We start from the raw sequence: 27,035 nt of genomic DNA on the forward strand, positions 1-27,035 counted from the left end.
TGACATTATTACCATTAGAAATGAAATATTATAGTTAATGCCATGATGTGACTATTTTTCATTACTACTAAGATTTATTTCAAATCATCCGTCCTTAAGTGAGGTTGACCACTGGGATCCGGAATTAACAAATTTAAAAGATAAAAGGAAATGAAATGAGCGAAATAATGATTCGATTTGTACATTAAAACAAAAATTTACCTGTTAACATATAGATGATAGTGTAGAATTTGAAGAAAGGCCTTCAGAATTTCCATTACAATCTTCTGAACCTCATACATATTAATGTTATATTGATGATATGAAAGTGAAACGTTTTGGGGTTATATAAGTAGATGTAGAGAATATGCTGAAATAGATCTTCATTTCTATAATTTACTGAGAGGCGGCTATATAGTATATATATATATATATATATATATATATATATCTGTGTGTGTGTGTGTGTGTATAAAACTGCAAAACTTACGTAAGATGGTAATATTGTTATTAAAAATCAAATATTTTTATAGTTATTAATCAAGTGGGGTTGGGTCTTTTTCATATACTTAATGACGGTGTGGTGTATATATTTATATGCGTCATTCTCTTCAATATTGATCGAGAGAGCACAAAAATTACAGTTAATAAGGAGAGACCAAAAAGGTATTACTGATAAAATAAGAGGCCTACAAGATTTTGTAGTCTCTCGATCATTTCAGCAAGATCTCTTAGCAGGATACTTTTTAAGTTAGTTCACGAAACATGCAGCAGCTATACCAAGATGCTTTGTCTATTGTTCGAAAGCATAACAAACCTGATTTTTTTTTTAACTTTCACCTAAAATCCACAATAACCTGAAATAGCTATTGCTTTACTCCCACATGAAAAATCCACTGATCGTCCTGACATTGTTACTTGCGTTTTCACGCTGAAACTAAAAAAAACTGAGGTGGATAGGTTCAAGAAAAAGTATTTAGCAAAAAAAAAAAAAAACACACATTCAGAGGGAGTATGTTTCATTATTATGGAAGCAAATAACTTTCAGAATGTTTGGTATTCTTCATTGAAAATAAATCTGAAAAATGTTTATTTGAACGTCTAATGAACTTAGTTTGCAGCATTTGCTGTACAAGCCACCAGTACAGCTATAATCGTAAAGTTCATTTAAGTGTAATTTAAGGTTTCAAGTGTAAAGAGTTTCGAATCGTTTAGGATTTTGCGTCCTTTCTATTAAATATGGTTATTTTCATCTTTAGGGAAAAGGAAGAAAGTGCTTAAGAATAGCTTTCTGTTACGTATAAAACAGATAAATTATTCTTTCTATCCTTTTCCTGATGATGGAATCTCTCTTATACCGAATTTTGCACACCTCTGGTCCCTCTTACTTATTTGTCCGATTCAACAATATTTCTCGCTATCATAACTTAAATACTCTGTAAAAATATGATAATACCCTAGAAATACCACCCCACACATCATCTCTTTATTCTTCATCTTTCACTGTTGCTACTTCTCGACACTGGAATTCTCTGCCGCCTGAAGTCAAGGGCTGCCGAACTTTAATTTCCTTTAAATGTAAATTAGAAAAATATCTTATGATGAGTTGCCAGACGTAACGCGTTGCAAATATTTAATGGAATGTATTCCACTGTATTTATTTTCATTGTGCAATAATTTAAATTGTGTTTATTTATCACTTAACACCAATATGTATCCCACTGTGTTGTTTTTTTATTATTAATCTATTTTTTGTGTACATTTTATTCAATTGTCGGTTTCTGGTTTAATTATGTGAATCCTACTTAATTGTAATCTAATACTAATATGTATACTAATGTGTTTATTTTTATTTTTACTGTGTATATTTTTATTGAATTATCGGCTTCTGCTTTTATGTGATTCGTATTTGATTCTAACAACATTAATGTGTATTCCACTACATTTATTTTTATTTTATGCGGTAAATTTTTATGTAACTACCTCTTTTGATCTCATTACCTAAATCATGCCAGTATGTAATTACTTAATTCCACTCCAACTATGTTCGTTCAATTATGTAAGCAAGTTTTAATCTTGGTTCAACGTAAGAGAAGGCCATATGGCTTTAACTCTGCCAAGCTAAATGAAGCTATTATTATTATTATTATTATTATTATTATTATTATTATTATTATTATTATTATTATTATTATTATTAGCATCGAAGCATTGAATACCTAATGGTGCTTTTAAATTTATGACATTGTTGAAAAGTAAATATTTTCGCACCGCAGTTACAGAGATATTGATCACTTTTATTTCTATTTATTTATTTATTTAGGTCCATAACAGAGCAATATCCCAATTACAATAGACAGTACAGAAATTATCATAATTATCAAAACCAACGTCCTTAGAAATTATAATGATATCAGTGATCATCATTGTCTCATTCATCGGCATTTATAATCAGTACCGTTGTCATCTTTCACAAAAATCATGATAGTCATTATCAAGCCCACCGATGTAGCTCAGGTGGTAGGTGTGTTTGTCTGCCGATGGTAAACCATGAAAGTGCCAGCAAAATTGTTCACTATTACAGAAAAACATTATCAGCATAGTAAAGGCACTTACAAAGTTTCTTACCTCACTGATACTGGAGCAGGTCCTTTACTTTTAACTTCACAAAACCCACAATATTATTGGTATATTAAACACTTCCTTTATTCACGTTACATTTAATACATTTTATGAATGTCATGTTTACATCACGTCTATAGTTCAGCTCTCTATATCTGATACTGGAGTACAGTGGCGGCTCGTTATAAAATATTATGTGTGCTCACAATTTTATGTTCCAAAATCGAAGAGAATTTGAAATTGTACGTTTTTAGCCTAATATGAAATGTCATGATTCCAATGTTTCACTGTCGAAAAAACCGTATATAAATTCAAACAACATACAATAATAATAATAATAATAATAATAATAATAATAATAATAATAATAATAATAATAATAATGAAACCTAGTCTTTTTATTTCCAATTTTTCCTGGAAAGCCAGTTTACCCAGTTCTTTACTCTTCAAAATTACTTGAACGGAGTTCATTGTTTACGTCTGTTAAAAATTAATACATAAAAGAATTTACAAAAGCGTGTGTTCAGTAATATACGTATTTTGATTCACAACACACTGATACACTATAGCCTATACCAGTACTGTAATCCCACTCGCATAGATTGATTACTATAAATACATGCCAGTAAATATTATTCTTAAATAATATACACGACCATACAGATATTTAAATTCACACCACAATCACATTCAGCCAGCACGTCTTTGAAAGCGAAACTATGCTATATGCCGACGCTGAAGTATAGTAATTCACAAACTACACTATAGTAGCAGCACTGTACACACATCCACATAAAGTAAACGTTCCGACAGTGAGATGCTGACACCTGCAGGCTAAAATACAGACTTATTAAATTTTCTCCTCGAGATACAGCAAGTGAACGATAGCCATCGATGCACCTGACATCTGTAGGATAGATTCACTGTTCACTTAATGCTTTGTGCTCTTGTCGAGTCATAAGCGGCCAGCGAAAGAAAATTTTCTCCCGCTCATGCGTGAAATTTCTGTAACCTTCTTGAAAAGAGCACGGTTTGTACGTGAACGGATGTTGCCAAGTTTACATAAGAAGTTTATGCAAGATGCGGGAAGTTTAAAATACTCGATCCTGATATACATCCCCACTACGCCAATACGGTATTAAATAATAAAACTAGTCGTGCATTAATGGAAACAAGGTGTTCACGTGCTCTTGTGCTCTTATTGACGCACTGCTGGAGTAGGTCCTTTACTTTTAACTTCACAAAACTCACAACCCTAACCAACGTTATATTTACGTTTGTCTTCAGGCAAACATTCACGGTCTTACTAATAAAAACTCTATATACAGACGTTGAACTGTCTTGTACTTATACAATGAGTAGCTCGTTTATAAGTCGTGTGTAAATTCCTTACTAATAATCACTACATACGTCGTGTATAACAGTATAACTGTTACACAGCTACGTCATAGTTTCGTCATTACTTCGTTACGAAAGGTAATAGAATATCTGAGGTTCTCTACTGGATCCGGTAGAGCGCTCTAGTGTGGCATGTTAAATATCAATAGTACAACTGGTTCTAATCGATTACCACACTACATTTTGGTCAAAGAGTACAAGCTACAGCAATATTATTCTAATAATTCTATGATCTTTGGTTTGTTCTTCTGTGGTTACAAGATAAACATCATCATAAAATGACAGTCGATACGAACAGCTGTTAAAGGGGCGGCCATTTTTTCCCTATATACAACGCTTAAACAAGGGGTTTCGTGTATATAACTACTGCAAAGCAATTACCATTGTATAGTTACAGCCTGTTTATACGTCCATAGCTTATTCACGGTTTATTAGTAACGTTTTCTGTCTCAACTCTGCATAAGTCTAGTATAAAAACTATACACGGTTTATTAGTAAGACTGTTAGTGTTTCCCTTACTTGGCCTCTATTGCTCCATCCAACTAACATGATGTACGCATGAGGGAAGGGACTAGCTTCCCAGCTGCTTTGTGAGCACTATAATATTATTCTATGTGTACTTACCTTCAGAGTAGATGTGCCTCAACTTCGAGCTGTACTTATCATGGGCGTAAGAGGAATTGAGTTTTCCTGAAAAGTTTTCTGAGTTCTGGCTAGAATTTGTTGACATGAACTGGCACGATACTTTTAGAAAAGTCATTGTGTCGAGTGGATTTAAATAAAACATCAAGTAAGAATAATAGCTGCCAGCAACAGAAGGCTAACCCACTTGCTAAACAAAGTGTGTCCTGGCTTCTGATGGTTAATGTTTTTGTAGCTGCAACCTGACAGCATCATGTAATAAGCATAACAGTTGTAATTATATAATACGAAATGTACAAAGGAGTGACATCTCACGCACAAGTTGCTTTGCAATCAAAAGAGAGAGAGAAAAGGATTGGACGAAAGCGTGCAAATGACGAATAACTGACTCCAACCACTATCAAGTAATAACAACTAATTTACGAAGAAATAAGCAAAACGAAGTAAAGCTATTCCACAAGAGGCCACGAAAGTCCTTTAGGATGATTAGATGTTAAGGGGAGGCAGAGGTAAATATTTCAAAATCCACAAAATTTATCCGATTTTTTTTAAATTGATCATGGATAATAAGTATGTTATTAGTAATGGACATACTGTACCAAGTTTCAACTTTCTAAGTACAATAGTTCTGTAAATATTAATAATTTTATAAAACTTTATATCTTTTGATATAAAATGCTCCATGAACCATATTGTAAAAAATTTTCAATATTTCTTTTTATTTATATGTTCAGAGAAGGTATATAAATAATGATAAGTATTAGTTTATTATGGGAATAATATAGTAATACAGTTATCTTGGTTTTAATTTCATACTTTTAAGGGTACAAAATCAAAAACTAACATCGGAATATCAAAATAAAGATAATAAAAATGAAAAAAAAAACTAATTTTAATTTTTTCTTCAGTTTTGCTCGAAAATTTCACCTCTGCCTCCCTTTAAAACTCGCACCTTACGAACAAAAGATATTGAATAGCAGTAAGGATGTTAGTCCCACATGTTGCAATCCTTCCTCCCCAAAGAAAATGTTCTGGTATTCATTTGTTTCAGGCCGAGTGATCACATGGCAATAGTGCAGCCGGAAATATTAGGTCAATGAAAAAAGAACAACCGCATTGAGAATTATTGAGTTAGTTACCTTTCGGTTTGTAGTGAGTTACAATCACGATGTTACCATGTGCCCCTAAAATATTAAGTGGAAAGTATACTCACTCACAAAGTTACTTATTTCAGTCACTTGACGATTTTCGGACAGATTTTCTTAAAATATTTTGTTGTCTCCTACCACTCAATTTATTGCTATGTTATCGTCAAAATAATTATTCAAATTACTCCAATCGTTTGGTTTGGATTAACAGTACAATTAAATTACTAATAGACTTATAGACTTCAAATATAAAACAGAAATAATTCTCCTTAAAATTTATGACTGGTTTACAACCAATAAACTAGCATTAAACATTAATAAAACTAACATAATTCTATTTAAAGCCACTTCAAATTTAATCTCTGAAACATTGGACACAACTATCAACAATATACCTCTACTAGAAACATCAACAACCAAATTTCTTGCTTTGCATATTAATAATACAATAAATTGGAAAAATCATATCAAAGAAATAACCCCCAAACTCAGCTCAGCATGCTTCGCAATTAGGTCGTTACTACAATTTCTAAACAGCAGTATCTTAAAGACAATATATTTTGCCTATTTTCATTCCATTATGTCCTACGGAATAATATTTTGGGGGAATTCTGCAGATAGTAAAAATATATTCTTATTACAAAAAAGAGCCATTAGAATAATAGTTTGAGCAAAGGCTAGAGAATCATGTAGATTATTTTTTAAAACATTAGAGATTCTAACCTTAACAAATCAATACATATACTCTACAATAAATTTCCTCTTATGTAATAAAGAAAATTTTCCAACTAACTCAGCCATACATAGTATAAATACCCGCAAAAGGAATGTTTTTCATACGCCATCATCAAATTTATCATGCTTTCAAAGGGGAGTACGTTACATGGCGATAAAAATATTCAATATTCTTCCTGAAGACATTAAGAATCATAGCCAAAACCCTGCATTATTTAAGACAAAACTAAAAAATTACTTAATATCTCACACTTTCTATTCTGTAGATGAATTCTTGACATTTCACAGTACTGTGTAAATATTTTAATAATATTAAATGGTAAACATATTAGCCTACATTGTATAAAATATTATTGTTATTAAGGTATTAATTCTGTACATATTTCATATTTGCATTTTATATGTATTGCATTTTATTGTTAAACGTAAGAATTGGACATGTTCTTCATTCTATGCTATAAAGTAAATGTAAGAATATTATGGAACGAATAAATCTATCTATCTATCTATCTATCTATCTATCTATCTATCTATCTATCTATCTATCTATCTATCTATCTATCTATCTATCTATCTATCTATCTATCTATCTATCTATCTATATATCTATCTATCTATCTATCTATCTATCTATCTATCTATCTATCTATCTATCTGTCTGTCTGTCTGTCTGTCTGTCTGTCTGTCTGTCTGTCTGTCTGTCTGTCTGTCTGTCTGTCTGTCTGTCTGTCTGTCTGTCTGTCTGTCTGTCTGTCTGTCTGTCTGTCTGTCTGTCCGTCCGTCCGTCCGTCCGTCTGTCCATCCGTCCGTCCGTCCGTCCATCTATCCATCCATCCATCCAGCCATCCATCCGTCTCTCTGTCTGTCCGTCTATCTATCTATCTATCTATCTATCTATCTATCTATCTGTCTGTCTGTCTGTCTGTCTGTCTGTCTGTCTGTCTGTCTGTCTGTCTATCTATCTATCTATCTACCCACCCACCCACCCACCCACCCACCCACCCACCCACCCACCCACCCACCCACCCACCCACCCACCCATCCATCCATCTATCTATCTATCTATCTATCTATCTATCTATCTATCTATCTATCTATCTATCTATCTATCTATCTATCTATCTATCTATCTATCTATCTATCTATCTATCTATCTATTTACTCTCCAACACATTCCTCAGCTTATGCACGCTCATTACCTCCAAATCATTAATTTCCACACTTATTTACATCTACACACATTCATGCCTGCATTCATAGACTTCTGTACAGAACTATACATTTTTTTTCCGAAATATACCCTTTTACAATCATATATTCCCTCACATACTCGTCTCAATGTAATTCACTACTGCAGCAAACAGTGGTTTTCTTCCTGCTCACAAGGAAGTAATGCCAATGTTTAAAACGTAATTTTGACGTATAATGGATAAACAATTGATTCTCACTACTTTTCCCGCCAAGAGAGCACCTCCTTCTTCTAGCTATGCCTCCGTCTTTCAGTTGCTGACTATAGTAGTCGTGACAGCAGGTTGCAACTTACACGCTTGGCCAACTTATTATGAGATATAATTATTTGGAAGTGTACGTCAGATTTACGTATCAATAGTATTAATAGAAAATTTTCTGTTAGTGCAGTTTATTCCCTTAAGTGTGTTTTATCTAACAAAGTAACACTGGATGAAAATTTACGTGGTGATCGACACTACTCTGCGGATGATAGATGAAAGTTCAGATGATGATGCTGATGATGACGCTGAAGACAATGTAGAGATTGAATAAGAAACTTGTGACAATGACAAGGATCTAAGATACAGTAGGAGAGATTGAGAAGAAAAGAAAGGGAGAAGGAAAGGAAAGGTGACGGAAAGGTGAAGGAAAGTAGAAGAGAAGAGAAGAGAAGAGAAGAGAAGAGAAGAGAAGAGAAGAGAAGAGAAGAGAAGAGAAGAGAAGAGAAGAGAAGAGAAGAGGGCACAGGGCTTAAGGGCATAAGGGCACGAGGGCTCGAGGGCACGGGGGCACGAGGGCTCGAGGGCACGGGAGCACGAGGGCACGGGGGCACGGGGGCACGAGGGCTCGGGGGCACGAGGGCACGAGGGCTCGGGGGCACGAGGGCACGGGGGCACGGGAGCACGGGGGCACGAGGGCACGGGGGCACGAGGGCAGGGGGGCACGAGGGCTCGAGGGCACGGGAGCACGGGGGCACGGGGGCACTAGGGCTCGGGGCATGAGGGCAGAGAGGAGAGGAGAGGATATTTTCATAACTCTAACCTACAATCCACAATAACCTGAAATAGCTATTGCTTCACTCCCACATGTAAAACCGACTGATCGTTCTGACATTGTTACTTGCGTTTTCGCATTGGAACTCAAGAACTGAAGATGCATAGGTTAAATAAAAAAAGTATGTAGCATGAAGAAAACCATTCAGAGGGGTAGGCCTATGTTTCATTATTATGGAAGCAAATAACTTCCAAAATGTCTGGTTATTCCTCATTGGAAATAAATTTGAAAAAATGTAATTTGAACTTCTAATTAACTTAGCAGCATTTGCTGCACAAGCCACTAGTCTACTTTAATTTCACTTTAAAAATATACAAGTACTTTTTGTTGTCTTCAAACAAATAAAATTTAGTGAAGAGGCTAACGAATTTCGAAATAAGATGCTTCATGTAAATAGAATTACTCGCATTAGTGTAAGATATGTTTTGTCAGAGATATTCCTATACTTTCAGAAATTATTGTGGTCTTTTATTAAATGAACTTTTCTGATATATTCTGCGTACAAAAGAGTAGGTATGAATTTGATGAAGGAGAATTTTACAGTTATGTCTCTGATGTATCTACTTCATAAAATCTGCATGTAATTTTTTTGTTTATTGCATAAAATATTGTCAATTCTGTTTTCAGCAGAATTGCTCATATTACCCGGGTATGTTTCGAGAAACATTGATTTTTAATTAGATCTACCGAAGTTAAGGATTCTCATATCAAATACATTATTAAGACATAAGAAATAAAATTATAATTGAATTGAAATAATAAACTAGGTCATGACGGATTCAGAAAATGTTGCAAATGACATTTTCAGTAATGTACATGGAAACAAAGATGTTCTTTGTTCGTAGGATGCGGTTACCAACCATGTTCGTGGCCATCGCAGTGACCTGCTGGCTACATCTCGTTGCTGCAGCTCCTGGACCCGACCTGCCTGAAACCAATGAAGCAGACCACGGGCACTCCACTAGCGGGTGTGACTGCATGGAGTACTGGACTTGTGTCATGAGGTAAACACGTTCACACTAATTGACAGAGAATACAGGGCAAACTTTTTATATTCCTGCATTACAGAAATGTGGTGGAACACCATAACACTGGTATAAACAAACAAACAAACAAACAAACAAACAACAAACAAACAAACAAACAAGCAAGCAAGCTTAAAATAATTAAAAAGTTAAATAAATAAATAAAATTAAAAAATAAAAAGTTAAAAAACTCATAAAAACATAAATATATAAATAAAAAATAAAAATTTAATATAAAAAAACAATAAAAAAATAAAAAAATTCAAAAAGTAAAATAGTTAAAAGATACATAAATACATAACTAATAAAAAAATAAATAAATCAAAATAAAAAATATGAAATAAAAAATTTAAAACAAAAGATATTTAAAAAAATTTAAAAGTTAAAAATACATACATAAATAAATAAAAATAAAAAAAATAAAAATAAAAAAATAAAAAATAACGAATATAAGAAAACTAAAAGTTAAAAATAAATAAATAAATAATAAAGAATAAAAATAAAAAAATGAAGTGTAAAATAAAAAAACATTAAAAAATAAAAAGTTAAGAAATACATAAATATATAAATAAATAAGTATAATAATATATAAATAAGTAAACAAATAAATGAATACATAAATAAAAATAAAACAATAAAGAATAGAAAGTTAAAAAATACCTAAATATATAAATAACTATAAAAAATAAAAAATTGAGAAAATTAAAAAAATTGAAAAAGTTAAAAAATGCATAAATACATAAATAAATAAAAAATAAAACAAATATAAAATGAAAAAAATAAAAGATAAACAATATGAGATAAAAATATAAAAATTAAAAATATAAAAAATTCATTAATAAATAAACAAATAAATAAAGAAAAAATAAAAAAATAAAAAATATGAAGTAAAAAATAAAAAAATAAAAAGTTAAAAAATTCATAAGTAAATAAATAAATAAAAATAAACAAAATTAAAAAACTTAAAAAGTTAAAAAATACATAAATAAATGAAAAATAAAAAATATTAAATAAAAAATAAAAGATAAAAAAATAAAAAATTTCAAAATTAAGAATTAAAAAATACAATAATACATAAATAAATATATAAATTATTAAAAAATAAAAAAAATAATAAAAATAAAAAATACAAAATAAAAATAATTTAAAAAACTAAAAAGTTAAAGAACACATAAATGAATAAATAAATAAATAAACAAATAAATAAATAAATAATATAAAAGTTAAAAATAAACAAATTTTAAATTAAAAAAATTCATAAATCATAAATAAATAAATAAAGTAAATCCATACAAAATAAATAAATGTAACATAAAAGAAATAACAGAATTGAAAAGTTAAAAAAGTAAATAAATAAATAAATAAATAATAAGTAAATAAATAAATAAAGTAAATCAATAAAAATAAAAATATACAACAAAAAAATAAAAAAATAAAAGAATTGGAAAGTTGAAAAATAAATAAATATATATTAAAAATAAATAAATAAAAAAACATAAAAAGAATTAAAAAATTAAAGAGTTAAAAAGTACATAGGCCCTAAATAAATAAATAAAATATAAAATAAAAATTAAAAAATTAATAAGTTAAAAATACAAATAAATAAACAAATAAATAAATAAGTAAATAAAAAATAATATAAGATTAAAAATTTTAAGAAATAAATAAATAAATAAATAAATAAAAAGTAAAGAAATGAAAAAAATAAAAAGTTAAAAAATACATAAATAAATAAATGAATAATAAAAAACATAAAACTGAACAAAATTAAAAATTAAAGAAACACATAAATAAATAAAGAAATAAATAAATAAGTGAATAAAAAATAAAGAGTTAAAAAAATTAAATAGTTAAAAAATACATAAATAAATTAAAGATAAATAAATAAATAAAATAAAAATAAACAAATAAAATACTACAATAGACTATGTTATTCTTGGTTTCTTACCCCTTGCAGCGGTGGGAATCCGTATAGCTACTGTGGACTCTCGGAATCCAATGTTTGCTGCTTTGTACCGCAAGGAGCTAAACCAGTAGGACTCTTCCCTCCGGCTACTGGGCATAGACCTAATAAAGGAAGGTGTGGAAAGAAGGGAATTGATTCTGGAAGGGATGGAATCGCAGAACCTTCGGAATGGCCCTGGCATGTAAGTCAAAACCTAAATTATTTTATCACTTACGTATTTATAGAGTACACAACGCAAGGAAAAAAAAAACCTTTCTATTATAGCATTACCTTCTTAACTCAGTCCAGTCATCCAGCTTTTTCATTCTTCGCCAGTGGCGGCTCGTAATAAAATATTATATGTGTTCACAATTTTGTGTTCCAAAATCGAAGAGAATTTGAAATCGTACGTTTAGCCTAATATAAAGTGTCATGATTCCAATGTTTCACTATCGAAAAAAACCGTATATAAATTCAAAAGAACATATAATATAATAATAATAATAATAATAATAATAATAATAATAATAATAATAATAATAATAATGAAATCAACTCTTTTTATTTCCAATTTTTCCTGGTAAGCCAGTTTACCCAGTTCTTTACTGTTCAAAATTACTTAAACAGAGTTCGTTGTTTACGTTTGTTAAAAATTAATACATACCACAATGTCATTATTTACAAAAACGTGTGTTCAGTAATATATTTTGATTCACAACACACTGATACACTATAGCCTATACCAGTACTGTAATCCCATTCGCATAGATTGATTACTATGAATACATGCCAGTAAATATTATTCTTAAATATTATACACCACCATACAGATATTTAAATTCATACCACCATCACACTCAGCCAGCACGTGTTTCAAAGCCAAACTGTATTATGCTGACACTGAAGTATAGTAATTCACAAACTAGACTCTCGTAGCAGCACTGTACACACATCCACATAAAGTAAACGTTCCGACAGTGACATGCTGACACCTACAGGCTAGAATACAGACTATTAAATTTCCTCCTCGAGATATAGCACGTGAACGATAGCATCGATGCACCTGACATCTGTAGGATAGATTCACTGTTCACGAGTCATGAGCGGCCAGCGAAAGACAATTTTCTCCGCGCATGCGTGAAATTCCTGTAACCTTCTTGAAAAGAGCACGGCTTGTACGTGAACGGATGTTGCCAAGTTTACATAAGAAGTTTATGCAAGATGCGGGAAGTTTAAAATACTCGATTCTGATATTATACATCCCCACTACGTCAATACGGTATTAAATAATAAAACTAGTCGTGCATTAATGGAAACGAGGTGTTCACGTGCTCTTGTGCTGTTATTGACGCACCGCCACTGTTCTTCGCCCTCTCCCCTCATTACTGCAAAGGAAAGTGGCAACATTTTAGGAGAGAGACGATTTCACTAATCTTATCATTGTAGATGAATCACTTTAAATAAAATATTTACTTCGGAAAACGTATTATCTGTCTTTCAAGTGTTAAATTTTATATTACCTTGTTAACATGTTTCGGCCTGCTATTGGCCATCTTCAGAACTGGTCTTGGCGCCTTATGTTTTGTTTCTTGTGGGGATAAAAAACATCTCAACACACAAACAACACAAACAAACAAATACAACCATACAGGCGTATACAAACTCAAGTGTAACACCTGCATCAACTTCTACATAGGACAGATAGTTCTTATACTTGTTCAAGTTTACCTAAGTGCAGTTGATATCACATTCCATATATTTTAAAAACTTCTCATACACCGGCATATGAGGGGCTCACAACCAGAGTGGACCAAGTTCACCAGTGATCAGTTTGTGGATTAATACAATCTCGGATGAAGAAAACTTAGATTTATTTAATTGCCATAACAAACAAAGTCCATAATTCATTTGTTACTCCACAGAGGGCAGCATTTCCTATGGAAGGTGAAGGTTGCTAAGCGTGAGCCAGGAACTTTAAGACTCAATATCTCAGAACTATTCCAGATGGACTTGGTCCACTCTGGTTGTGAAGCCCTCAAATATTAATTTTACTTTCAAATCCATTTTCCCGTAAGTTTATTTTTCTTCACTCAACACAAACTTTTTTATGCCAAATATTAATCGATATGGATGAAATTTTTACTGCAAGTATTTATAAGGTAGCTGCATGTTTCTATGCATTTATTTTGTGAGAAATGCTGCTTAAAATAAACTAGCAGCATTTCTCACAAAATAAATGCATAGAAACATGCAGCTACCTTATAAATACTTGCAGTAAAAATTTCATCCAGATCGATTAATATTTGGCATAAGAAAGTTGGTGTTGAATCAACAAAAATGAACACAGAAAAATAGATTTTAAAATAAAATGAATATTTATGTAAATTAATATTCTCCTCCGCTACATCCATCTAGTAACTTCAGGGAGCCAACAAAAAGTTACTAGATTTGTAATCAGAAATTTTAAAAAAGAATTCTTCGATGAAAAACAATTTTGGCCCCCTTCCAGCCTTAATTAAAAAAGTGTAAACATAAGAGTATTTGTAATCAGAATTGAGCTGAATCCATTTGGGGTATGAAAATATAAATTCTGAATAAGTGAAATAGATAAAAAAATTGGGAAAAATGTTCATGATTTTCAGTGGAGTCTTACCTTAATGTAACTTATAATTTATTTCTTCGGTAAGTATCTGTGTTGAATTTCATTGTAATGTCTAACGAGACTTTTTCTCTCCACTGAATAATTATCATTGTCGTTATTATAATCATGTCTTCGTCGCTATCATCATCATCGTCATCATCATCATCATCATCATCTACAATAAATATTCTGTCTTTAATTAAAATCTTTAACAGAGCATTGTTTTAAATTGTTGCACTTAAATTTACGTCTTCACTTATGCATAACGGCACTCCAGTGACTTTTCTGTTCATAGGCTGCGGTACTGGAGAAACCAGATGACCTGTATGTGTGTGGTGCCTCCTTATTGGACGAAAGCTGGGTTCTTACTGCAGCGCATTGCGTAGATGATTAGTAAGTCATACAACTCGTCATAAATTTTTGCTTTTAAGTGACATCAGTTCCAAAGACATTTTTACCCAGTGATGCCACATTTTAACTAGCTCGATCACCTGTAGAATCACGAGTACTTTATTTACTTAATAGTAATTTAGCAGATCACTTCTTGGAGAAGCTAATTTGTTAATTGTACAGTTTTATAAATGAATATACAGGGTGTAAGGAGTATAAGTGTCATTATTTTAACTGATGATTATTCATGCCCTAAGGAATAAAAATGTCCTTACAATTTTTTTTCATTGCAATATTTAACTAGTTATTAAAGGTTACAATATTAGATGTTTTGCAACGTTGCTGGATGGGAGGAGAGGGTTTACAAGTACACAGTACAGCTCAAGCGGGTACAGACATACCGGTACAAAACAGATGCTCTGTTCTAATGCAGGGGCGGACCATGACAATACTGTTGTTTACATAAAATGAGCAGCAAATACAAACTTTCAATCTCATTAATAGAACATTATGGTAAATTTACATTTGATGTAACAATATTGCTCCATTTTTAATTTTATGTCTAAAAAATAAATAATAATGGTTTTCTGCACAAAATTACACGAACTTTTCTTGTAATACAAAATTTTAATCTCTCCCGCTTCAGTGAAGCAGGATCATTTTTAAATAAATTTCTGGTTGTGTGATTTTCGAAACGGGGTAAGAGACTTCTAGTTTCTAATAATCGTTGAGAAAGTGCTGCAAAAGTTCGCCGATTAGGTAACCTTCTTTGAGGAAAACGTTGACGGTATATCTTTCTTGCCTCACTTGAATTACGACGACTTTCTCCATAAATTAATAACATAAGATATTTCTAAACTGTGAATGACATTGTAAGTTGTTTATCGAATACCCTGTACTGAACTGTCATCCGCTCGGCAATAGAGCTATGGACAGGGAGCTTGAACTCAGCTGACTCGTACTTACGTCTGTGCAGAGTACTGCCTGCTGAACGTTGCCACGTCTCTCACGCCAGAATATTAACAAATTTAAGCATGCATTTTTATTTAATATCACGAAAACGTAATATAACACACATATTTATTTAGAGTAATATTAACTCTTTGCTAGATATATCTACTGATGAAATTGTTTTCGTAATTTGACTAACGATATGAACAGTATAACGCAAATAAAATAAGAAAATAAATATTTCTTTCTGGGGAAACTATCAAGTTTTGACCCTATGTTGTATAGATATTTTTATCCTGTACACCGTCCCCGACGATTGTGAAAAGGACGACACTTATACCCTTTACACCCTGTATAATTCAGTTAAAGGAAGGGGTGCTAAAAAGGAAAGGAAAAAGAAAGAAGAAAACACGTAACTACTTTATATGAAAATATTATTTTTAATACATTAACAAAGTAATTAATTGTGTGATTGTAACCAAATGGTAACTATCCTTTTCTGGATTTTCTCTCTCTAACAGCCATATCAAATTCAAGAAGAGATTAGTGAACTAAAGTTACAGCTTGTCCCTTCTTGATTGTCTTGCCGCTCTCCACCAGAAGTCCATTTAAGTATTCAATAATTTCTTTCATGTATTCTGTCTAATGTCCAAGATTCTGCCCCATACAACGTAACACTTTGTACCTTTGACTTACAGATTAGGTGTGTTCCTACTCCAAGGAATCGAGTTCAACATGCCAGTTAACCCTTAAATTGGCAATATATCCTATAGGATACAACAGGTTAATAGGCTATATGCCATAATTTTAATAGAACAATAGAAAAAAAATTGGTAGGTAAATTAAAATTTCACAATACTATAATATTGCACAACACATAATAGTACATTATGCAACGAGCCTATAATAATAGTAATTAAGACGCGAGTATGTTTGTTTATGAAACGAGCGCAAACGAGTTTCATAATTTTCATACGAGCGTTTTAATTACCATTATAGGCAAGTTTCATACGACTTTTTATCCTCGACCATATTTCTAACTTGAAATTATTCAGAAGTATTCATTTTATTTGTATCTGACAGAAGATCGGAAGTGACCTTGTTCATAGCTCTTAAATTGTTAGATGTGCGCAGACGCGAAAGTATTGATTTTTTCCGAGGAACAATAATGTCATTGACCTTGATGTAATGTAACATGAACTAATTTTGATATAACCTGGAAATTGATTTAGAATTGAAAAACGAGATGACAAATTAAATGTATTTGAATATTATTTACAATTAACGCTAATTATGATAGTAACGGCGGCCTGGTAGCTCAGTTGGTAGAGCAGCTGGCTACGGACTGGAAGGTCCGGGGTTCGATACCAGGTGGTGACAGGAATTTTTCTCGTTGCCAAACTTTCAGAACGGCCCCGAGGTTCACTCAGCCTCCTATAAAATTGAGTACCGGGTCTTTCCCGGGGATAAAAGGCGGTCAGAGCGTGGTGCCGACCACACCATCTCATTCTAGTGCCGAGGTCATGGAAAGCATGGGGCTCTACCTCCATGCCCCCCAAGTGCCTTCATGGCATGTTACGGGGATACCTTTATCTTTTTTTATTATAGTAACAGAACATAACCTTCTGCGACAGTATTGGATTTCCAGCCTCCGTGACGTTTCTATCGTTGTCTTTCGATTGCATATCCGAGAATAATCGAAAACCTGAACTTTAATGAATAGGTGTACTTTAATGACATGCATTAAAAGACTGCTACCAGGTGTATAATTACTACATTTCGGCATGGTCGAGAATAAATATGTACATTGCGATAGTTGTTTTCTTTACAGTCCGACACGGTTTAATAAACTAGTGTGAGAAATGAAGCTTTGCCAATTTAAGGGTTAAATTTATATATTTTCTCACCATTTGTGAGCTGCCACAAGGAACAAAGAGTACTTAACCCTAGAAATTTTTACAAGTTCATGAAAAACCATTAATTTTGTTTTAACAATGAAATTCTTACAAGTACATAGCTGCAAATAATTATTAATAAATACTTATTCTATTTCCAACTTCAGCTGCACTCTTCTCATCAACTACTAAAATTGACCGCAAATATTTCAATTTATTGACCATTTTAATTTCTTCTTTTCATCTCCCATCTTCAAGGCTAGGTATTAGGTTTTCAGCCCTCATTTTGTATCCTCTTCCACTAGTTTCCTCATCATGTACGATGCATCTGCAATGTCTTGAGTAGTCATAACCTGATTATTTTTCTAGTGTATCGACCAGAGGAGAAGCACTTAAGGTCAGGCTGGGAGAACACGACGTGACGTCGACGACGGAGACATTGCGCCACGAGGAGTACGATGTGGCTGGTGTTGTGCTCTATCCAGGGTTCGACAACACGACACTTGCCCACGATATCGCCCTGATTCGTTTGCGGCATCCGGCGAAGCAGCGTCCCAACATAGATGTCGTGTGCTTGCCTAAACAAGGCTCCAAGTTTCCTGACACGACTGACAGCCAGTCTCACACACGATGCGTCATCACTGGCTGGGGCAGGCGTTCTGAAAGTAAGCTGAAGAAACAGTTTGTGTGTAATATGTAGAAGCATCACTTAGGAACAAGACTATGTTTGGTTTTATTATTGTAATTGTATTTCTGGTGGTGTGGAAGAGAAGGCCTGATGGTCTTAACTACGCCAGAATAAATAAATAAATGAGTGAGTGAATAAGTAAATAAGTGAGTAAGCTAGTGAGTGAGTATGTGAATAAGTGAGTGAGTGAATGAGTAAGTGAATAAGTAACTGAGTGATTGAATAAGTTAGTGAGTGAATGAGTGAATAAGTGAGTAAGTGAATAAGTGAATCAGTGAGTAAATAAGTGAGTAAGTGAATAAATAAGTGGGTAAGTGAATGAATAAGTGAGTGAGTGAATAAGTGAGTGAGTGAATAAGTGAGTGAGTGAATAAATGAGTAAGTGAATAAGTAAATGAGTAAATGAATGAGTGAGTGAATGAGTGAGTAAGTGAATAAGTGAGTGAGTGAGTGAATGATTGAGTGAATAAGTGAGTAAGTGGATAAGTAAGTGAGTGAGTGAATAAGTAAGTCAGTGAGTGAATAAGTAAGTAAGTGAGTGAGTGAATAAGTGAGTGAGTGAATAAGTAAGTGAATGAATAACTGAGTGAGTGAATAAGTAAGTGAGTAAGTGAATGATTGAGTGAGTGAATAAGTAAGAGAGTAAGTGAATAGGGGAGAGTCGGGTAGTATCGGACAGTGCGTTTCTTTCATCTACCACCATATGGTAGTACCTGAATGACATGGTTACGTTTCTCTATGCGACATCACAGAAACGTAACCACGTCAATCAGGTACTATCATCATGTGGTAGATGAAAGAAACTCACTGTCCGATATTACCCGATGTCCGATACTACCCGACTCTCCCCTAAGTAAGCGAATGAGTGAATAAGTAAGCGAATGATTGAGTGAGTAAATAAGTGAGTGAGTGAATAAGTAAGTGAATGAGTGAATAAGTAAGTGAATGACTGAGTGAATAAGTGAGTGAGTGAATAAGTAAGCGAATGAGTGAATAAGTAAGTGAATTATTAAGTGAGTGAATAAGTGAGTAAATCAGTAAGTGAATAAGTGAGTAAATAAATGAGTGAGTGAATAAGTGAGTGAATGAGTGAGTGAATTATTAAATGAGTAAGTGAATGAGTGAAAAGGTACAGTAAGTGAATAAATGAGTATGTGAATAAGTGAGTGAGTGAATAAATAAATGAGTAAGTGGATAGGTAAGTGAGTAAGTGAATAAGTAAGTAAGTCAATACATTCCTTTGAAGTTTTAGAAGATTCATTAATAAGCTTCAGTAGAGCTCAAAATATTCAGAGTCAACTTTTCTTTTGATAAGTAAAATGATGTTGAATTACTCAGTCATTACATAGAACTCCAATGAAGTTCATGCATTTTGTGTTTCAGCGTCTGAACATTCTGTCGTGTTGAAGGAGGTGACAGTTCCTTTGTGGCAAAACAAGGATTGCGAGAGAGCGTTACGACAACAATTCGGCAGTAGCTATTCCCTGCCAGAGACCTCCATCTGCGCAGGAGCTGAAGGAAGAGATGCATGCGATGTACGTCACACTTTCATGTTTTCAGTATCCATAATATAGACTACTGTTGACAGGGTGGCGAGAGCTTATGGCTCCCACCTGTACATACAATCGACATTAATGACAGTAAAGATGTTACTTCTACGTGTTCACCATCTTTACATAATAGGAAATGCCCAGTGTATTCATTTCTGTTAATCCTAAGGCTTCAATACGGCCGGAAGGGTTAGAAAATTGAAAAAAACAAATAAAGACCCCACCGAGAATCGAACCCGCGACCTTTCGGCTTGCAGCATTAAGGCTCATTCACAATGAAAATTAAACATAACGTAAGCGTTAACTTAAGAATTTAAACGTTACGGTAAAATCAAGAACATTCACGATGGGAACATAAACATATTCAATTCAATTCAATTTATTTGGCCATTAGACATACAGTTTTAGGCTTCGTCAGAATACATTGAAAAGCATATAAATACATTAAAAAACACTAATAACAGAAATAGTAAAATTTAAGTAATACAATGAAAACATGAAATAATTTGAAACTTTTAAATTGAAGAAACCTAACTAAATTGCAATTAAACTTATTTATTAAAATACAATTTCATACAAATTTGTGTTGAAAAACTCAGCAACAGAATAAAAAGGATTATTTAATAACCAATTGTAAAATCTAGTTTGAAGCTATTGATTGGTAATTTATAATATTGACTTGGGAGCTTATTATATAATTTCATCCCCATAATTGAAAAGTTTGTGTTGCTCTTGTGTAATGTACAATATGGAATATTAATTTGTTCACTATTTCTAATTTCACGATCATGTATATTGGCCACTAATGAGTAATTGTCGATATTTTGTCGAGTGTAAAGTACAAGATCATATATATATACAAATTTATGATTGTTAAAATCCGTGATTGTCTGAAAAGTGGCCGACAATGTTCCAGATAGTTTGATTTACATAGAATTCTAATGGCCTTCTTTTGTAAAATCAAGACGCTTCCAATTTTGGTTCCATTTCCCCAGAAAATTAGGGCATATCAAATTATCGACCGCAAAGATGCTTGGTAACCATGGAAACATAACAACGACGCCATTTCCTCATATTCTGTCGTATACTTCAGCGCTCCACGATTGTGTTCTGTTTGCAAATCACGTAAGCATAAGCATGAAAGTTTGGATGGAGTTAAGGCCCATTAACAATGAAAATTAAACATAAACATAACGTAAGCATAAAACCTTGTGTCCATGTTATTTAATGAAAGCATTCACAATGAATTACATAAGCATAAACTTAATCTTAATCATAAGACGTTAACATGAAAGTTTGCAAACTCCAAACTTTCATGCTTATGTTTATGCGATTTGGAAACAGTACACAAGCGGAAAGCGTGTTTTCACTTTTTGTTTAACATCTCATGGGCTTTGCCTACAGGCAATATTTTGATCTATTGGCCGTGATGGTAGCTAGGCGAGCAACATGGAATCATATGACGAAAAGTTGATTATTTTACATCTCCGTTTCTTTGATTTCAAGTATTGAAAGCCATATACTGATGCCATTGTAGTTATTAGAAATATAAATTGAATAGCTACATCGTCAGTCATTGTGCAATTCTCCATTTTTATGTAATAGATTCTGTAGTTTTGTTGATTCGGTATGTTTGTTTCCACACACGTGTTATGTTTACGTTATGTTTAATTTTCATTGTGAATGGGCCTTGGCTACTTAAGTTTGTGGCATATGTTTATGTGCTTATGTTAATGTTTACGTTATGTTTAATTTTCATTGTGAATGGGCCTTGGCTACTTAAGTTTGTGGCATATGTTTATGTGCTTATGTTAGTGTTTACGTTATGTTTAATTTTCATTGTGAATGGGCCTTGGCTACTTAAGTTTGTGGCATATGTTTATGTGCTTATGTTAATGTTTACGTTATGTTTAATTTTCATTGTGAATGGGCCTTGGCTACTTAAGTTTGTGGCATATGTTTATGTGCTTATGTTAGTGTTTACGTTATGTTTAATTTTCATTGTGAATGGGCCTTGGCTACTTAAGTTTGTGGCATATGTTTATGTGCTTATGTTAGTGTTTACGTTATGTTTAATTTTCATTGTGAATGGGCCTTGGCTACTTAAGTTTGTGGCATATGTTTATGTGCTTATGTTAATGTTTACGTTATGTTTAATTTTCATTGTGAATGGGCCTTGGCTACTTAAGTTTGTGGCATATGTTTATGTGCTTATGTTAATGTTTACGTTATGTTTAATTTTCATTGTGAATGGGCCTTGGCTACTTAAGTTTGTGGCATATGTTTATGTGCTTATGTTAGTGTTTACGTTATGTTTAATTTTCATTGTGAATGGGCCTTGGCTACTTAAGTTTGTGGCATATGTTTATGTGCTTATGTTAATGTTTACGTTATGTTTAATTTTCATTGTAAATGGGCCTTGGCTACTTAAGTTTGTGGCATATGTTTATGTGCTTATGTTAATGTTTACGTTATGTTTAATTTTCATTGTGAATGGGCCTTGGCTACTTAAGTTTGTGGCATATGTTTATGTGCTTATGTTAATGTTTACGTTATGTTTAATTTTCATTGTGAATGGGCCTTGGCTACTTAAGTTTGTGGCATATGTTTATGTGCTTATGTTAATGTTTACGTTATGTTTAATTTTCATTGTGAATGGGCCTTGGCTACTTAAGTTTGTGGCATATGTTTATGTGCTTATGTTAATGTTTACGTTATGTTTAATTTTCATTGTGAATGGGCCTTGGCTACTTAAGTTTGTGGCATATGTTTATGTGCTTATGTTAATGTTTACGTTATGTTTAATTTTCATTGTGAATGGGTCTTTACGCCTTAACCGTGACGCTACCGCACGCTTTTTATTAAATTTCTACCTTGTTCATCACTGTCATCACCAAATTATTGTGATCATTGTAATCAATTGAGGTAACTTTTCACCAGTCAGGGTAATTTTGTATCATTATATAAATTTATCTTTTTCGTAATTAATATCGTATGTGTTCACAAATTTTTGTATAAAATATAAAAATTTTCTGTTTTGAGAAATAAATGTTTTAAGACCCTCAGACAGAGCGGAGTCATTGAGACGGTATCGTCTCGGACTCCCATTCGGGAGATCCGAGTTCAAATCCCGAAGCCGTGCAGTCTAAGTTTGGGCTTTTCATGGTTTCTCTCACTTGGAAGGGTGAATATCAGATTGGAATTAACTTCCTATCTACCCCGAACGTCCCGTGTCACTTGTCTAAATAAGTGTTCGTATTGTCTTTAGGAGGTGGTCCTTGCGTCGAGCTGATCCCTCACCTGGGAAGTCTCTCCTTTGTCCATGTCTCATGTATGATTTACAAAATTATCCCTCCCCTACGAGCTCTGGCTTGTATGACCCAGAAATGAGGTTAAGACGAAATTTGAGAATGATAAAACATTACCCTGATACGAGAAAAGTTACCCACATTGGCTGTATCGTATAGGAGTAGCAGAGGGACTCTTTCTCCCAGACTACGCTAGGCTATGTATTCTAATCACTCTCGTCTGGTTACCAGGTTACGTTTTAATTTTGAATAACGTTTCATCTAGACACAAAATATAAGTAATACTGGCGCATAACATTGTTAATTGCCAATAATTCAGTACCTGTAAAGCGTAGATAACATAAATCTTAGTGTAAATTAGTGAGTAAATAACGAACTTTCTATCTATATGATTAATTTTATTCCATAATGAATATCTTACACATCATTACATAATTAGCCTACTGTAAACCAGTGGCGATTCTTCCGTGGAACAGAAGGAACAGGCTGATCCCTTCCTCCCTGCCCCTTAACTGAGATTGTGAGATATGCTTCATTCTAATGGACAGGCCTACTTGCAGTTTTCGAAAAGCGAAAACAGCTATCGTTAGCAGGCTTATTGCAGTGAAGTGAAAACGAGTCGAGCCCTTCTCGTCTGCTGGGCGTGATGATGTGAGTGGGAGTCGCAAGCAATGTTTTCTCCGAAGCACGAGCGGACACGAACTTACCCGAGTATCGCTGGAAGCTGTAGAGTTACCTCTTCCCTCGCGGAGTATTGAGAAGTATGGAATATACTGTTTCATCAAGCTAGTTTATATAGTGATAATTTGGAAAACAATTAAGTTCGAAGAGTTTCTCGTGTGACATAATATTGTGTGTGAAATTATACAAGAGTTCCAAAAAAATCCGTACGATTTACGCATTAGCGGCTGAGTTAAATCTGACGAATTAGTGGCAATGGAACAGGTGGCTCCTGCCTGTTCCAACTTCAACGAGAGAGTGCGAGCGCCCTGATGCGAACCAAGACAGCGAGTGTTGTGTTATCGATCAGCTGAAGTCGAGAGCGTTTAGTTCGATCAATTTTGTTGAGAAAAGCGCGGTTATTTTGAATGGCAAACCTACTCCTCTCCTTACAGAACTTAAAACTAAAACAAAATCTTATACAAGACATTTTCAAAATAGTTACTGTAATTCTGTGAAACGGTTAACTGGGTGCTCGTCAAGCGGTAAATTGTAGGTTTAATTTAGGTTTATTATTTTTAGTTAACGGTGTTACATATTTAGGTCTAATAATAATGATAATGTAATATTATTAATTTGTTTTATATTTACATATTCTTTTTCTAATTAAGTTGTAAATGAAGTAAAAAAAGAATTGGTAATGTTGCTAAATCATAATACAGTTTATTATTATTATTATTATTATTATTATTATTATTATTATGTGTTTCTGACCTGTTCCCGATCGAGAAATAGCACTGCACGCCACTGCTGTAAACATGCAAAAAGTTACACTCTTTCCCCATTTACCCTAATACAAACCCTAGTAATGCCGCATTTCGATTATTGTGACGTTTTGTTAAGTGACCTAAGTTCTGAACTGTCAGTCAAGTTACAGCGAGTTCAGAATATGTGCGTCAGATACGTATGCAACATCCGACGATACGATCACATATCACCGTCCTTCGCAAGTCTCTCGTGGCTCCGACTTAAAGAACGTAGAACTTTACACTCTTTGTCATTGCTCTTTCGAATTCTGCACACCTCAACACCAAATTACCTTTCGTCTCGTTTCTCTTATCTATACTCTAACCACGACGTAAATACCAGATCACTTATCTGTGGCGCGTTAAGTATACCTCTTCATAGAACATCTCGTTATTCATCATCTTTTACAGTATCCACCTCGCGTCAATGGAATTCCCTGTCACAAAGTATTAGGGGCTGCAAGACAACAAACACCTTTAAGAACAGCTTAAAAGATAACCTTATTAGCATTTCACTCCAATCATACTGATTTAAAATATTACTGACTACACTGTTGCTTTTTTCTTTAGACATCATCCTGATTGTGCTGTATTTTCAAAATTGTCTCATAATAATCTCTTTCTATTATCTAACATTATTTGAAATATATTAACATTCTATGTATTTTAGCTTAATTCTGCTACATAGTTTGTATTTCAGTGTTTAATTAATAGTTCATAGTATTTAGTTGTTTAATTCGTAAATAACTCTTGTATACATGTAGCTCTCATCTAAATCAAATTGTTGAATTCTTTGTAAGTTCATACATATGTATGTATACTTTTTGCTGGTTGAGTGGAAGAGAAGGCCTTACGGCCGTAACTCTGCCAGCTAAACTAAATTATTATTATTATTATTATTATTATTATTATTATTATTATTATTATTATTATTTACAATTGCTAGCCACACCCAAAGTAAGCCTACAAGAGCTTGGTGCAATATAGTAAAGAGAAGCTCTTTTACTTCATATATATATATATTTTTTTTAATGTACCGAAGTACATATGATATTTCCATGCAGATATTCTGCGTCATCATACGATGAAAGAGTAATGGAACGGAGAAAAATTCTCTCCGGCGCCGGGATTTGAACCTGGGTTTTCAGCTCTACGTGCTGATGCTTTATCCATTAAGCCACACCGGATATAACCCCGACGCGGTTAGAATCGTCTCATGTACTTCGGTACATTAAAAAAATATATATATATGATATGCGTAAATCACTTCGTGATTTAAGACTGCGCTTATTCCGTCGGATCCCGGCCAACTAGTCACTCATATCGAGTGCACCTCAGCACATGTGTGGACTTCGGTCCTGCGTTCATAGACATCTATGACGTAGTGCAGAGGGCGGCCACTAGAGGGAACCCAAGAGTTGGAGCTTAATCTGAGACGATTCTAACCGCGTCGGGGTTGTATCCGGTGTGGCTTAGTGGATAAAGCATCAGCACGTAGAGCTGAAAACCCAGGTTCAAATCCCGGCGCCGGAGAGAATTTTTCTCCGTTCCATTACTCTTTCATCTTTTACTTCAGATTACAATACCTACTTTTATTTTTACAATACTTACTCTGTATGTCTATAGTATACTATACTACTATACTATAATACTATCGCTTGAATCTTTTGAATTATAGTTCAAGGAAATTACAAAGCTAAATACCAGTGGTGATGTGATAAACAATTTAGTTGTTACGGAACTTGTAACACTCATAATGTGAAATTACGTTATTGTATTAACAGCGTACCTTTATCGTGTTGTAAAAATGAACTCTTTCTTTGTTCCAGGGTGATGGCGGAGGACCTCTAGTGTGTGAACAAGAAGGCCAGTGGTATCAGATTGGAGTGGTCAGCTTTGGTATCGGTTGCGGTCGTCGCAATACCCCAGGAGTGTACACAAGGGTGTCTTTGTATGAACAGTGGATCACAGATACCGTTCTTCGCCACAAGAACAGGCAGTGAAGTTGAAAAGTTAAACATAGTGCTACGGAAAATTACCTGCGAGGCTGGTCCTTGCTGCGAATAAAGTGAGTACCCTGAACCTTAATTGGTATAGTTCACTTTAAAGAACACTGTTAAGGAATCATGAACTGTTTACCGAAACAGCAAAGAACGATTACACAAATTGAAGGAACAGGAACTTTCAACTGTGAATTACGAGTGTTAATAAAGAATGAATTTGGTTCGTTTTTGTGTAAATATACTGTGAAACAAGTGAAAATTTATTCAAGAATATATTTCTGCAACAAAAGTTTTGTAAAAATAAATGATAAGGGGATGCATTCTCATATATAGGCCTATGTTCCTTTCTGTTTCTTTTGTAAAATG

The 27,035-nt window shown here is 33.3% G+C and overlaps 1 protein-coding gene and 1 pseudogene across 2 annotated transcripts in view; one reads left to right on the top strand and one right to left on the bottom strand.

Annotated features, from left to right (window-relative positions):
* LOC138703806 (chymotrypsinogen 2-like) overlaps positions 1-26,997 on the top strand; it is a 142,618-nt gene extending 115,621 nt beyond the window's left edge. For both annotated transcript variants that reach the window (XM_069831996.1, XM_069831995.1), the window contains exons 2-7: positions 9,653-9,811; positions 11,790-11,979; positions 14,714-14,811; positions 18,024-18,319; positions 19,726-19,877; positions 26,496-26,997. In XM_069831996.1, the coding sequence (XP_069688097.1) occupies positions 9,654-9,811; positions 11,790-11,979; positions 14,714-14,811; positions 18,024-18,319; positions 19,726-19,877; positions 26,496-26,669 (1,068 nt within the window). In that variant the 5' untranslated portion in view covers position 9,653 and the 3' untranslated portion in view covers positions 26,670-26,997. The remainder of the gene's footprint in view (positions 1-9,652; positions 9,812-11,789; positions 11,980-14,713; positions 14,812-18,023; positions 18,320-19,725; positions 19,878-26,495) is intronic.
* The window catches only part of LOC138702816 (WD repeat-containing protein 91-like), a 274,108-nt pseudogene continuing 265,265 nt past the window's right edge, over positions 18,193-27,035 (bottom strand).

The sequence above is a fragment of the Periplaneta americana genome, chromosome 7 (genome assembly GCF_040183065.1).
Source record: "Periplaneta americana isolate PAMFEO1 chromosome 7, P.americana_PAMFEO1_priV1, whole genome shotgun sequence".
Taxonomy (NCBI): Eukaryota; Metazoa; Arthropoda; class Insecta; order Blattodea; family Blattidae; genus Periplaneta; species Periplaneta americana.